The 14,355-nt window shown below is 42.4% G+C and overlaps 1 protein-coding gene across 1 annotated transcript in view; it reads right to left on the reverse strand.

Annotated features, from left to right (window-relative positions):
* NR3C2 (nuclear receptor subfamily 3 group C member 2) overlaps positions 1-12,905 on the reverse strand; it is a 197,018-nt gene extending 184,113 nt beyond the window's left edge. The window contains exon 1 of the mRNA XM_010709546.3: positions 11,125-12,905. Within this exon, the coding sequence (XP_010707848.1) occupies positions 11,125-12,899 (1,775 nt within the window). The 5' untranslated portion in view covers positions 12,900-12,905. The remainder of the gene's footprint in view (positions 1-11,124) is intronic.
* Between the last annotated feature and the right edge of the window lie 1,450 nt (positions 12,906-14,355).

Below are 14,355 nucleotides of genomic sequence, written 5' to 3' on the forward strand. Positions count from 1 at the left end.
TTTTTTTTTTCAATTACAAATGTTTCAGCTGAAAACCACAATAAACACACTGCCAGCAGTAGCAAGCAGTACAGTGCAATGCAGAGATGGCTGGGGCTGGAGACCCACACTACTCGTGTCCCAGGGGCTAGGCCTCAGTGCAGCTCCAAAAAGGTCCCATGGACCAAAGCCATTAGAGGCTGGAGTACTGTAGGTACAGTAGGTACTCCTAAAGCACTTCTGTCATGCGCTGCTTTCTAAGAAGCATCTCCTTTTTCACTCCACAGCCACCCCACAATAAACAGAGGCAGCGCGAAGACTCACTCCAAAAACATCTTACTGATGCAAGTACAAATGCTAACACAAACTTAGCAAAGAAGTTAGCAGCCTCGAGCACACAATTAACTCTTCTTTACATTAGGAAGAAAACACAGGACCATTTGCAGTTTTGGTCCCAGAAGGCAAGACAATACAATAAATCAGCAACTCCATCTTTTCACTTCATACTTAAGTGTAATTCAGCCCCTTTAATTTTTTCCCTCTTTTTAGAATTATACATCCATCCAAAACACTCGTCCTTCCTGCTTCTTCCCCCAAACGAGTTTAATATGAAATAAGTAACGGTCTTTTATCTTATCTGCACGTGCAGTTTGAAGTTGTCATTACCACAGATCAGTCAAAAATTTCAGTGCCTTATCTACTTCTTACTGTAAAAATCTTAAAAAAAAAAAAAAAACTTCCAAAATCTCAAGAAACATAAAGATTAGTTGGGAAACAAGTGCAAATCAAGTAGCATTGTTTCATTGCAACATTATCTTATGTCATTAGTTGGCAGAAGCCATAAAGCTCTGGATCGTTTCCAATATTTACTTCCATACACTGAGTAGAAGCTGACACATCTAACCTCTACTTTGTTCATCTTCCAGTAGTTTATACGAATTCAGATTAAAATAAGAAACTAAAAATTCTAATTGAGTCCACTTAGATGATTCAATTTCCCTACTGTGAATCAGAAGTAAGAGTATGGTAACTTCCTATGGGGCTTGCAGAGCTCATCCTGCAGAAATGCTGTTCTACTTAGTGAGTTTTACAAAGGATACGCTATTACAAAGGTTCGGTGCTGAATTTTGACAAGCTAGTAACATTTAGTAACTTTATACAACGCTTATTGGCCAATATTTGCTTTTAATTATTAACTTAAGAAAGACTTGGTGCCTAGAGATAAACCAACTTAAAGCAAAAGCTGAAAAGCAAAACATGCCACAAACTTTCTCCATCCTAAAGCCAAGCAGACAGGCAAGCAACAAAGGAGCAGTCCAGCAGTCCTCAACAACCAAACGATGATCCTCATAGAACCAGGGGCACCCTCCATGTGCTCTGGTACCCGTGCATCCATACGAGCAGCTTCAGAGGGCAAATGTGCTGCCAAATCTTTCTCATACGTAACATAGGGCCATGCCCAGCTCTGGGACACTGTCTTCTGCCAGCTACAGAAAGACACCTGCACTGACCCAGAAGCACACATTCCCAGCCCAATGGGCCAGGACTGGTGACGTGTGTTTATTTTCTATTCAGAATTTAAAAAGACCTTGATCTTTAAGCATGGCAAACATAAGGTTATATTTGTTGTCTTCAAATGGGACTTTTTTTCCTGAAAGTTTTCACACATCCTAGGATGAACAGCTGTGTAAGTCTTAGTACTTCAGGATTTGTTCTATTTTGTGGTCTTTTTTTTTTTGTTTGTTTGTTTTGTTTTTAATTTCTCCAAACAACTTTGGAAAGTAACAAAGTCAGAGCCAGTAAAGAGGATCTGAACATAGCATTGGACAAGCAGCTCACCGACCGATCTCATCTACTGTACACAAATTTCATTTACTTTAAAATACTGTACTGAAGCAGACAAGTCAAACAGCCTTACTGGAAGCATTCCAAGTCCATCCCCCCCACCTTCGTATGCAAAGTCCTTGGAATACAGGCTTCAGAACTCCTGAAGTGCATGGCAGTTTCTTGGAGACCAGCCCTCCGCAGTGCTGAATGTGGCACCTTCAGTCTTCTGGAGCAACTGCCTGAACCCACACCCCTCATCCCAAAGGACCATTCCCAAAAAAATGCTTCTAGAAGCAATACTCGATTTGAGGGCAGTAGTTTGAGGACCTCCTTGAGGCCTTCCTTTCTCTGGACAAGAGGACACACTGATAGAGGGAGCACAGCTAAGCCAAGACCCCTATCCCACTCCTTGACCCGCAGCCGTATCAGCGGAGAGCCACGTACACAAACAATCGATTTTCCTCAACCAGACACTGCCAGAGTAAACCGGGACACACGGGTTGTGAAACCTGAGCTCCCCAAGGGCTCTGAGAGCACAGGTCTGGGTGAGGACACGCAGCGGGGTGACGCAGTCATGCAGGTACACGGACACAGCCAGATTGTGCAAGCTCTAGGGGATGCACTGGAATACGCAGCCGCCTGCTGAGGCAGGGCAGCACTTAACCTGCCACCAGGGAGCAAGGCACAGCCTAAAGGTTATCAGCAGGGCAACGCTCTGCCTGCTCACACTGATCAGGGGACTGTGGCTTCACCTTGAGCGCCGCATGCAGTTCCGAGTGCCACAAAGTAAGAAGGACATAAAGCTGTAAGAGAGAACCCAAAGGAGGGCTATGAAGACGGTGAAGGGCCTGGAGGGCAAGCTCTATCAAGAACAGCTGAGGTCCCTTGGTTTGCTCAGCCCAGAGAGGAGGCTGAGGGGGGCGTCCTACAGCTCCACACAACTGGTGGGGAAGTGGTTTATAAAGCCACCACTTTTTCCGAGCTTGGGATAGCAGCAAAAAAGCAGAGAGAGAAAGAAAAACAGAATAGAATAGATTAATCTGAGTCTGAAAGTCCATTCAAAAAACTCATTACACCTCCAGATGCAAATAAAAAGCAATTGTTTAGCAGGGAGAATGTAATTAAGTGAAACGATACAAAAATCATCAGCAACATTCAGCAATTAGTCTGAAATTTACTTTTCGACCTCAGGGATAAAAATCTTTGATCTATTATTAATTATCACTAACCACAATCAGTAGGGTTCCCATGCATCCACAGAGCATACGAAGTCCTATAAGCCATTTTACAGACAATGGATTCAATTTCTGTTCAGATGTTCCAACTGAGTATACTTTTTTTTTTTTTTAGGAAGTATCTTTCCGAGTTACTCCACTTCCAAATAAAAAATTCAATCTACTTTTTTTTTTCCCTGAAAATAATTCACAGCATTGCAGCTTACAAACAGCAGATTTATAGAGATGTAATTTAGCAAGCAGCTAACAACACATTCTAATGTAATTGCAGAAGCTTAATTCACAGTTTAAGACCAAGAATAAATTCAAGTCATTCTCTTGTGACCTAACTACAGTTTGGGAACTTCTGTCACAGCACAATTCAGGGAAGAAACACTGCCTGCAAAATATTTGTTCGTGTATTGAGTAGATAGGACCGATGTTAGATATCCTTTCAAGAATACAGAATCGTTTACCTTATTTGACATCTTGCAGCAACCATTTCAATAAAGCCAGAGGGAGAATACTGAGATCGTATCCTTTCAGAAAACATGTTAATTTTTGTTAATAAACTTTAACTACAAAAATAAATGAAACAATAAAATAAAGAAAGTAGAAGCTTTTTTAATTTAAAAAGACAAGCTATTCAAAAACCTCACCAAGAAAGTACATTAACTTTTTAAATTTTCTAAAAACTCAGGAGTTCCTGAGCAGAAGCATGCATATTATTACTGGTGTGCACACACTGCTTCAGAGCATTACAGATAGCCCTGAAACAACTCCTAAGCACGTGCAGAGACCAACACAAAGACAAGAGCTGCTGCTGTTGCTTGTGACAGTAGCAGTACTGGAGCAGACCACGCCAGGATATGCTAGCATGGATAAGTAGGGACTTCCTGGCCTACAAGCCATCTCCCTGTGGCATAAATAAGTAACAACAAAAAAATACACCTTCCACCAAGGTCAGCGTGTCTCCTCCAACAGCAAAAGCAAGGCATCTCCAGCAGGAAAAGGAAGAAGGAAACTGTAATGCAGTCCCAGTGAGCAGTGACTCCAAGCACCATGCACTACCAGGACAGCACAGTCATGCAAGGGGCTGTTTAGGCATTCAAACATGCCCAGCAACTGCTGTAGCCACTTGGGCAGCTGCATGCAATTGAAGTAGTTCTCATTTTTTCTACACAGATCTCTTTCACCTGGAAGAGACTGCAGCTGAAGTAAGGTAATTCATATGCTGAGCACCAAGAACTAAGTAGCAACCGGCTGCATGTCAGTGCAGGGATAAAATTACTAAACTTAGACATACTTAATATTTGCTTTTCACACACCCTTGTATCACTCTTATATAGACCACATTTCAAATGTATTTGCCAGAGAACAAGTCAAGGTCTTATGTTCATCGTACACCACAGTATTTTCTGACCTCTCAGAGCTTAAATCTGAAATCACAGCACTCCACTGTTCACTGAGGGATTTTGATTGAAATCAGTCCATTATTAACTCCAGCTTCCACAACTATGTTCAAACATGTTAATACGTACAGATACCTACAGTTAGAAAATAGAAGCTGTCTTTGAAAAGTATACCCTGAAAATATAGCTGCCGAGACTACAGCTTGATGACACACTGAGCAGCAACGCACACTTGTGATATTTCAGAGGCACTTTTACCTCTCACGTTGCTCACAGAGTAGCACTGGTGGACAGTTAAAAACTAAAAAGACCTTCAAAGTGAGCTGGATCAGGAAGCCAATCTGGCTCTCACATGTAACACCTACAAGACACCCAAACCAATGGCAGAAACAGTGTCAAACCAGACACCAGGGCATTGCCCAACAGCACGTTTCGTCACTGAAAACAATATATTGGTCAACTGCAGACGGCATCCAACAGCAATCTCTACACAAGCTGCAGCTCAATAAAGCACCCATACAATCTGAGTCACCCGGGCAGAGCACTTGAGAGCACGTTTAGGTTCCATTAATGCTAAGTGCTTGTTGAATAAGGACAAGTTATCAAACCAGAACTTAACAATTTACTCCCTGTGCAGATAACAGGAGTACTGCATGATTAGTGATACCCCTGCAATCCATACGGATGCTCACTGGCATAACTGCCACGCACATCCCATAAAATAGAATGGGAACATTTCCGCACAGCACATATTTCAGACATCAGTGTCTTCCTGTCCTCATTAAGGGGAATGAATCTATACTGTCAAAATATGGGTAATCAAAATTTATTCTGCTTATTTATTTTAAAATCTGTGCACTAAGATGAGCCTGACTTCCCTATCCCAGAGAATAGTCAGACAAAGGTATCACAGTGAAATTCTGTATCACCACATGATATAAAAGCTAGGAAACAGTTACTGGCTATTATCAAAATAAACTATGGCAAGCCAATTTGTAACAACCAAGTTTCATACAGTTTAGCAATATCAACTGGCCACATAAATGCTTCAGTGCCACAGGACACGACTTACGCTTCCACACAAAGAAAAAAACAATCCCCAGATACAGGTACAGGGATTGAGAAAGGAGCTGTTATTTCCACAGTTTTCAAAGCTCCACTCATTCATGGAATGCGTTTTCCAGCAAGGAGGACTTCTCCCTCTCACAGGACTCAATTTTCACGTGTAATTTAAAGGGAAAAAATTAAGCATCCCTAGGAGCCTTAAAAGGCTTTTTCTTTATAAAAAGATACTTAGTAGAGATTTTCAATGCCCCAATCAAATTAGCAGAACAAAACAGAGCACCCTCAACAAAATAACGTTAAGCAAAACCAGGAAGTACAAGGCTGTGAAATGCATGCTGGTATGCCAAGGAGAACCTTTGGACCTTCTACATGCAGAAATGCAAGCTGATAATCTTTAAAGTGAGAAATAAAGACACATGTTGAGGATCCTGTTATATATCAAGATTATATCCAGAAATATTAAAAAGTACACTTGTTTTTTGTAGTTCCATGTGTAATTTCACATATTAATTTCCAAATTGAGAAAAAAAAAGTACAAATTTAAGGCTATAGCACGCAACATAAGAGAATTGCTGTCCAGCCTTTTCAATGGTGAACTTATGGGAAACTAATGGCAAAAACAATCCCACCAAAGCACAGAGAAAATTTTAAACAGCTTGGCCTTCTTCATATGAAGTCCATAAAAAAACAAACAGAGGTGAAGGTCAATCATAAATTCTAAAAATAATATTTACCAGACCTTTATCTCCCTGGCAGGTATCATTCAGATAAGCGACTATTCTAGATAATTTTTAACACAACGTTATTGACAGAAAATAATTGCAATAGCCTGAAATCAGATTTTAAACCAGATCACCCATTCACTTCAAGGAGGGTTACCCATAAATGAAGCCCATGTTGTTGTTATTATCAGCATTTTTTGGAGGGGGGGGGGACGTACTATGAGCAGGGTCAGAAGGATGGACAGGGACATCCTGGTGCTCTGGGAAACTGGGATATATCACCCAGTTCAGCCTGCAGGTTCTGGGCTGCACATCAAAGCAATGTCCTGATTTATGCAAATTTTTCGTGGACAGGTATAAGAAGTCCCTAAACACTGTCGACTTGACCATAAACCTAAGAAGTGAATGACAGCCTTTCAAGCAATTTTAGCATATCTACATTGGACTCTAAAACATGATGACGAAATGTTCTGAAATTTTCCCAGTCGGTAAACAATTAAAATGTAATTACTAGTAGGGAGAAATAACTCTCGTTAAAATAGTAAACTTATTTAATGATAGCAACACGTTGTAACTTCGTGAATTCATCCCACACAGCCAGGGAAACTTTGCTGAAATGGTACCGCTTCACGACTCACCACTATATACAGGCTAACAGACAGAAAGAACTATCCAGGAACCTGTATCATTTGTACCTTAAATTCCTTTAAGGCTACCCATGTTCCAAAAGAACAGTTATTCACATGCTTAAATTTGTACATTCAATCCAACTCTTCGATGTGTTTACAATCTAAGACATGCAGTTACGCATCATCATCACAGAAAAACAGGTTTGAGGGTACTGTTTAGTTTCTAAATCAAGATCAAGGGGGAAAAGGAGATTTTTTTAACATTAAAAATAATAAAGGCACAAGCAAGCCATACACCAGCTCAGCAGTTGGTACAACACTCCTTACACTCACTGGGAAAAAAATAAAATGCAACCTGAAAGTTTAAAAAAGTTTTGAGCAAAACTGCTGCCGAATCTAGAATCTGGGAAACTAGAACTGCATCTGAGTGCTTTTTTTCTGTCACCTGTCACAGAAAGCAACACCTGCACCTATTCATCATCATCCACACAGGGAAAAAGTCTGAACATGGATCTTTACCCCAGACCTCTATGGCATGGACGTGTGCCATCCCCAGGGGTCTTCTCTCCCTTTGGGAGCAACTTTGCACCTGTTCCCAGCCTGGGAAGAAAGCAGCTTTGGGGGAAACACTTGGCAAGGAAATGCAAGGACGTGTTACCAGGTAATGGAACCAAACAGTATGACTTTTAGCCAAATTTGAAAACTATCCAATTGCAACTGTTTGGAAAAAATGCACAGTAGGCACATCAGCCCTTTGTTTCCACCGCAACTGCTGAGAACAGCGAGTATGCACATGTACATACAAGAGTTAACATGGAAATTAGAGGGAAAAGGCACATTTGCAGAAAAAGCTTTAGGTAAGAGCTAACACAGCAGAAAGGTCAACCTCCTCAATTTTTACTGTTGTTTCAAGCAACTCTGACATTTTCCTAGGCCATTTTGAAAATTACATAATTGGCACGATCATGAGTCTTAGGCTCATACCCCAATTCAGATGAGCAATCACCTTAAAGCAGATTTCCATCAATGACATCACTCCACCTCACATACCTTATTTTCCAAGCCCACTTTGCTATTATTTGTTTAAAATCTGCTATTTCTTAGAAATGTCATTCATTGAAAGGGGGTCTACACGAAGACACACAGGCATGATTCACCCTCTATTAAAAATAATGCAGGCTCAATCTTTCAAAGGTATGTTCTGCATGCATATTAACAGAAACAGCATTTCAAAGGAAATAGGCAAACGTTTTTTCACTTAAGAAGTTCTCCTTCCCCAAATCCTGCAGATTGTAATCTTGTAGACAAAGTTCCCACCATCCACATTAAAGATAACCATAACTGTCCATTATCAAATAAAAATAACTAAAAGAAAAAAAGAGAATGTTGCAGTTGACAGTGGGCACTTGGTCAATCAGACAGCAAAGTATTTCGCATGCCTAAGCTATGCTTATTTGATACTGTCAGCAATTGTAACTGACTCAAAGAACCAATTTAATAAAAGGTGATATTTGAATAGGAAAGGAAAATCATTTCTAAGAACATTCTACACATTCCCCCTGTGAAAAGCCTTCTTCACTCCTGGTCACTCGGTCCTTTCCACAGTGTAAGCTTCATATCAAAGAGGGTACAGCATTGAAGTTCAGATTATAATGCTGTCAAAACAAGATCTACTCAATGCAAATCATCTACCAACTTCAAAGAATCACGTAGCCTCTTTTTCACCTTCATTTTAGTCTTTTCTTACGGCAGCTTATAATATAAAATATACTTCAGGAAAAATAAAGACGAAATGGAAGACTTAAAACACCAGGAACTTCATACTGCAAGCTACGAAGGGTTAATCACATGTTTTAACAACATGAAGGAGGAGAGATTTTGTCATTCCAACACCCTCTTGACATAGGAAAGATAAAATGCCCTTTGGGACACAGCTTTAAACTATGTTTTATTAAAGTGCTTTGGAGGATGAACAAACTTAATCATGATTTTCTCTGCTTTAGCTGGAATGTGGCACAGAAATTGAGGATAAAGGTGAGGATGGATTTGAGGCTCATTAGGAAGATTGAGCTTTTACAAATCTTTGATTTGTCTCGTCAGCAGACAAATATCTGTATGGGCACCTATGCGTTCAAATCTGACTGCTAAGATGACCTCTACATTAATTTATTTTGAAACTTGAAAGGCCTTCGCACAGGTCCCCTGCTGCATCTGTTAGTACAAAGTCATTGCCAGACAGATTAACAGTAACATTTAGTTAAACAATGAGGCTGAGATAGAGATTTGAAATGATGGCACGTGTCCTAATCTGAAACACAGATCAGGTTGTCTGAAGTGTTGCAACCTTGCAGATCTCTACCACCTAAACAGAATTTTGCACGTGCATAATTGCTCTGAGAGGCAAAAACGTCAGAATTTCAATCATGTAAAGCAACAGCTACACTCAGATGCATACCTTACTAAGATATCAGCTTAGAAAACAAAGGAAAGCACAGTCACATCGCCCCTGATGACAGATGATTCATTTATGGGTCGAGAGGCGCAGGTGAGAAGAGCTACCATGAAATAACGTCAGAACAGAAGATACTCCTTCAAAAGCCTTAAGCAAAACTGTCATAAAAACATAACTATGGATGACCACGCTCCTGAACAGCATTTCCCTCTTTTCTGCTCAGCGGATCACATCCTGCAGCAGATGACAACCTTGACTCAATGTGAGCAGCATTTACTCACACAAGAAGTCTCACGGGCCGCAGGAGCCAGCTCCCAAGTAACAGCGCTCAAACACAAAGACAAGTAAGTATTGGGCCTTTGTTTGCAGACAGCCTATCACTCTTCTGGTGAACTTTTCCCGATGTGTAAATAATGCATTTTATGAACATTCATCTGGCAAAATAACTAGGAGACAGTAACTTCATCTCCTTTGATCCAGGAAGTACATTTGATCCAAGCAGAGATGATGACAAACATACAGCTATGTGCAAAGTTCAGCAAGAAGGTGGGGTATAGACTTTTCAATATGAGCAAGATGTATTAAAAAAAGTGTGCTCTCTACAAACAATATTTGAAATAGACAAAGAAAAAGTCAAGTATGGAGTTTGAACTATTCAAGTAGACTGCAGAGGTACTGGACAGGTCTGAGAATAAAATGCAGATATTTCAAGTGTTTCCTCCCCCTCCCAAACTCTAAGTCCACAGATTGTCTTCCCAAAAGCACAGTTAATTTAGCCATTATGTCTTTCTCATTGAAAGACCATTGTTTTCCAGAAATATTTTGAGTCATACAAGTATTGAGAACAGTACACATTCTCTTCACTCCAATCCAAGGATATAGTAGAAGCTGTGCATCTTTTGATGAGGAAAAGACCAGCTTTATACAGGTAAATGCAAATTGTTAACAGCTATTTTGCTGAAAGCATAAACCTGGGGTCAGCCAGTTTGATGGATAAGGAGGCTTTGTAGCTACTCTAACTCAGTCACATTGCCAGATGCATTTAACAATTTGTAAAACTGACTATGCAACTAGACAGCTTATGTAAGTATGCATCCTTCATAAAACACACGAACACCTGTTTGTGGAAGAAGTATGCACTTCCATGGATTGACCAGTACAAATGCTTAAGACACTTGCATATTTCCCTCACTAAGAGTTAGGACATCAGTTCATCCATTTTTCCGTTTCAAATGCGTCAAGTTTTAACAGCCCTCCTCCTTCTGGAGGCATTTTTCTATATATACAAACCAAATGTTCCTACAGTTACAATACAGAAATAATATGTTGCCACAGGCTTGTAAGGTTCAGTTTTCAAATTTAACCAGTTGTAGCCCAGTGCAAAATTAGAGCCACGCATCTCTACAGAAATGGATTCCTGACATTACTGTCTTATCCTCATCTCAACATTTCACCTTAGTTACAACATATTCGAGCACCAGCTAAGGAAGAATACCCTTTATTGGACACACAAGAGCAATTTTACTAACCTTTCATTATGGGAAAGACAACGTTTGTAGTAGTAAGAGCTCATGAACATAATAAAGCAACACTTTCAAATCTAATACCAATAGAATATACTATGCTCTTTTTAAATATTAAAGCGAACACTTGGTTTTATTAAGTGCACAGCAAACTACAGCAAACAACCAGCAAATCTAACAGCAAGAACTGAAATGCAAGCACAGAATTACACATCAACTTGAGAAATACCACTCCAGACCTCATTTTAATCCACATCTCGTGGAAAAGGGAGGGGAAAAAAGTAGCAGTTTGCTCACTTACCTGGACACGTTTTCTGGAATGTACTCTAGAACTGGATACCCATCACTTCTTCTGGACGCCAGCTCCGAATGCGATTTCCAGGTCTCCACTAGCGTGCTGACGGGAGGGAAGGAGCTCAAGTGCTGAAATGCTTGCTCTCTAGCAACGGGTCGTGACAGAGATATCGTGCCCTGGGCACCGATCCTGTAGTGAAATGACTGTCCACCTGAATTTACACCAACAATGGCAGAGGATGGTATGCTACTGTCTTGGTAATAGCTGCCATCGTCAGGCTCCTGCTTAATCCCCACAGGGAGGCCTGGATTTGGAAAACCGCTACCTTCACAACTGCTATCAAAGGAAGAAACAGGTGGTCCTAAAATCCCAGAAAGAGAGTAGTAGTCTTTGTCATCCATGAAAGAAAAATATGAGCCATCTGTAAATGGAAAAGGATTTACTGCTTGATTCCCTTTAAAAGTGGCACCGGAACAAGGATGTTTAGCTGACTCTTGCTTCACTGGTACCGAAAAGGGGCAATCAGAACTTATTTTACTGTTTTCACCAATGCACGCGCTACCGAATGAACCGTCTGGTTCGGGCTTTATGAACTGAACGAGGTTCATCTGGCTGTTGTTTGAGATGGCATTCTCCATTTCCTCCATTTTGGGAAACGGGATTTCTTGAGCACCCTTGTCTTTTGTTTCTGGACTGGGAATAGTATCTTGGCTTCTGCTAGGTCCAGCCGGCGTGCTGGAAGCAGGGAATCCTAGTGAGCTGTTGACAGGGCTACAGATCGAAGATCCCCCCACAGTGCTAACCGCTGGGCTGGAGCGAGTGGACCTGTTGTTGGCATTGGAAGGGCTGGCAATAGAGCTTCTTGAGTTCAGGTTTGCAGGGCTGGACACAGAAGACCGCATAGTGATATTGTTAGGACTGGAGACGGGAGATTTCACGCTGCAGTGACTGGGAGGACTAGAAATCGGTGATTTCATGCTACTTATAGGGCTAGAAAGTGGAGACCCTACGTTGCTAACATGAGCGGGGCTGTGCAACATGGACCCTCGGCTCTCAACGTTGGGTGATCGTGATAAGGGAGTTCCCTGCCCGATGGGGCTGTGCATAGCAAAGTTCCCAAAGTTAGCAGTAGTTGAGGACACTGAGTTAACACCAGCAGGACTACACACTGAGGAAGCCATGTTCTGAGGACTGCAGCCTGAGGGACTTTTTTCTTGACACACGATTGGGCTTTTGACAACAGCATGCATGGCACCGCCATTCATGGCGCTTCCCGTGTCCGCCATCAGGGACCGCAGGGGCCTGCTGGGGCTGTGCAGGGGAGAGGAACAGTGGCCGTTCTCCTTGTAGAGCTTCACCAGCTGCTCCACGTTCTGGTAGATCTTACTGGGGCTCCCCTGGTTCTGCTGGTCATATGGGTAGTCGGCGTCTCGGATCGAATCCATATACAAACCCATGGATTCAGCCACCGTCGCTGACAGTTCCTTCGACTCTGTTTCAGTTTTGATGTCAGAGGGCAGAACAGTGGGATGGCTGCTGTCCTGCTGCAGGCAGGAGAGAAGCTCAGGTTTTTCCTTGTTTCCTGGAGCGCTGCTATTTGCAAAGGTGCCGGCAGCACAGCTCACATTCACAATCTCCATATAGTTACTGGCATCAGCCTGCTCTCCAGGACCTAGGGAAGAATACTCCACAGACTGAGGAACTTGACCCCACCGTCTCTCCATATCTATGCCTTCAGGGTAGCTGTGGTATCCTTTTGTCTCCATAACTAGTAAAGACATACACACACACAAAAAAAGTGAAATTAATAAGTGGCAGGACAGAGCAATTTACTAAGGAAATTTCCTAATTTCCTAAGGAAACAAGGCATATCCGCTCACTCTGTCTATCCCTGTCTGTCTGCTTGCCAGCCCCGCTTCCCGCCCCATCAGTCTCTTCTCAATCATGCCATGGGAAAAGGTCTCACAGATAAGACAGTCCGACAGACTCTCACACAGAGGTGACCAGCCATCAAAAAACACCCAAATTCTTGCCTGAAAACTCATGCTGGACAGTGCCAGCCCAACCCTGCAGCACCACCAAAGACCTCATGCTGCCGTGCTACAGGGACAGCCAAGCAGCAGGGGCTGGTGCTCTGCAAAGGTTTCTCTTGATTTTCCAGTGCTGTAAGCGATGCTTTAAAGGAAAGCTGACATTATATGGGGCTGGAAGCCAAGCTTTCAGAGCCCCATAGCGGGATATGGAAGGACAAGCTGAACGAGGAGAGAAGCCGCACAGAAGTTCCTGCACAGAAGGAGGGGATGATGAAGGGCTGTAGGGTCTGCAACGCCACCAACCTCCACGGTAGGCAGCAAGAGGAATGCGTAAAGGAAAGTGAACCTCCTTCTAAGAAGCGGCTCTACAAAGCCTCCCATCAGCGTGGCACTCTCCCTAAGCATGGCTGCTTTCTGAGTGGTCACGCATGCATTATTCTGGAAGAATTCTGTTTTTCTGAAAATCACGTATAGGTAGCAGCAACATTTTGAAGAACAGGCTCATCATCTTGTCAGAACTGTAGAAAGTCAAGTGCCAATACTTATAGTATCAGTATTACATAAAGATCTTTTTCCCCCTTTCAAAATGCACTAGTTTTGCAGTGCTTACCACCGTGCTTAACTGCCTCATTTAGCACTGCTTAAGAACCATCATTTTTTTAAGCAACTCTGTAAAAACAAGAATAAAACAAACAAAAAAACCTTCAAGGGAAAGGCTCGAATACTACTTTGCCCTTCCTCAGGGCTACGGCCCTACGCCTGCATCCTTGTCGGGCACAAAGGCTGTGAGAACATCATCCTGTGGACCCAATCCCATTCCTACAGTCGAAAATCTCCAACCAGAAGTGCTCGCTTTCACACAAAGTCACTTCTAGATCATCACTTACCCCTCACGTTAAGTGCTGAGCAAGCCTAATTCCTACAGAAATCAATGGCGGCCGCCACTGACCGCCACTTCGGAACCCCGGGGGTTTAGGGAGGGTCAGCGCCGGGATGGCAGAGCCCTGCAGCCCCCGCAGGCAGCGGCACGGTGCGGGGCCGCTCCGACACAGGCCAGGAGCTGCGGGAGCGCTGTAGCGGTGGCTTAAGCGATCCTTCGCAACAGCAAACCTCAAAACTTCGTACAGAATCAATAGGCTAACGTGCTTCAGAACTTTAACGGATAGAAATCTGGGTCACTCCACGGGGGAAAAAAAAATAATAA

Source organism: Meleagris gallopavo, chromosome 4, assembly GCF_000146605.3.
Source record: "Meleagris gallopavo isolate NT-WF06-2002-E0010 breed Aviagen turkey brand Nicholas breeding stock chromosome 4, Turkey_5.1, whole genome shotgun sequence".
NCBI lineage: Eukaryota > Metazoa > Chordata > Aves > Galliformes > Phasianidae > Meleagris > Meleagris gallopavo.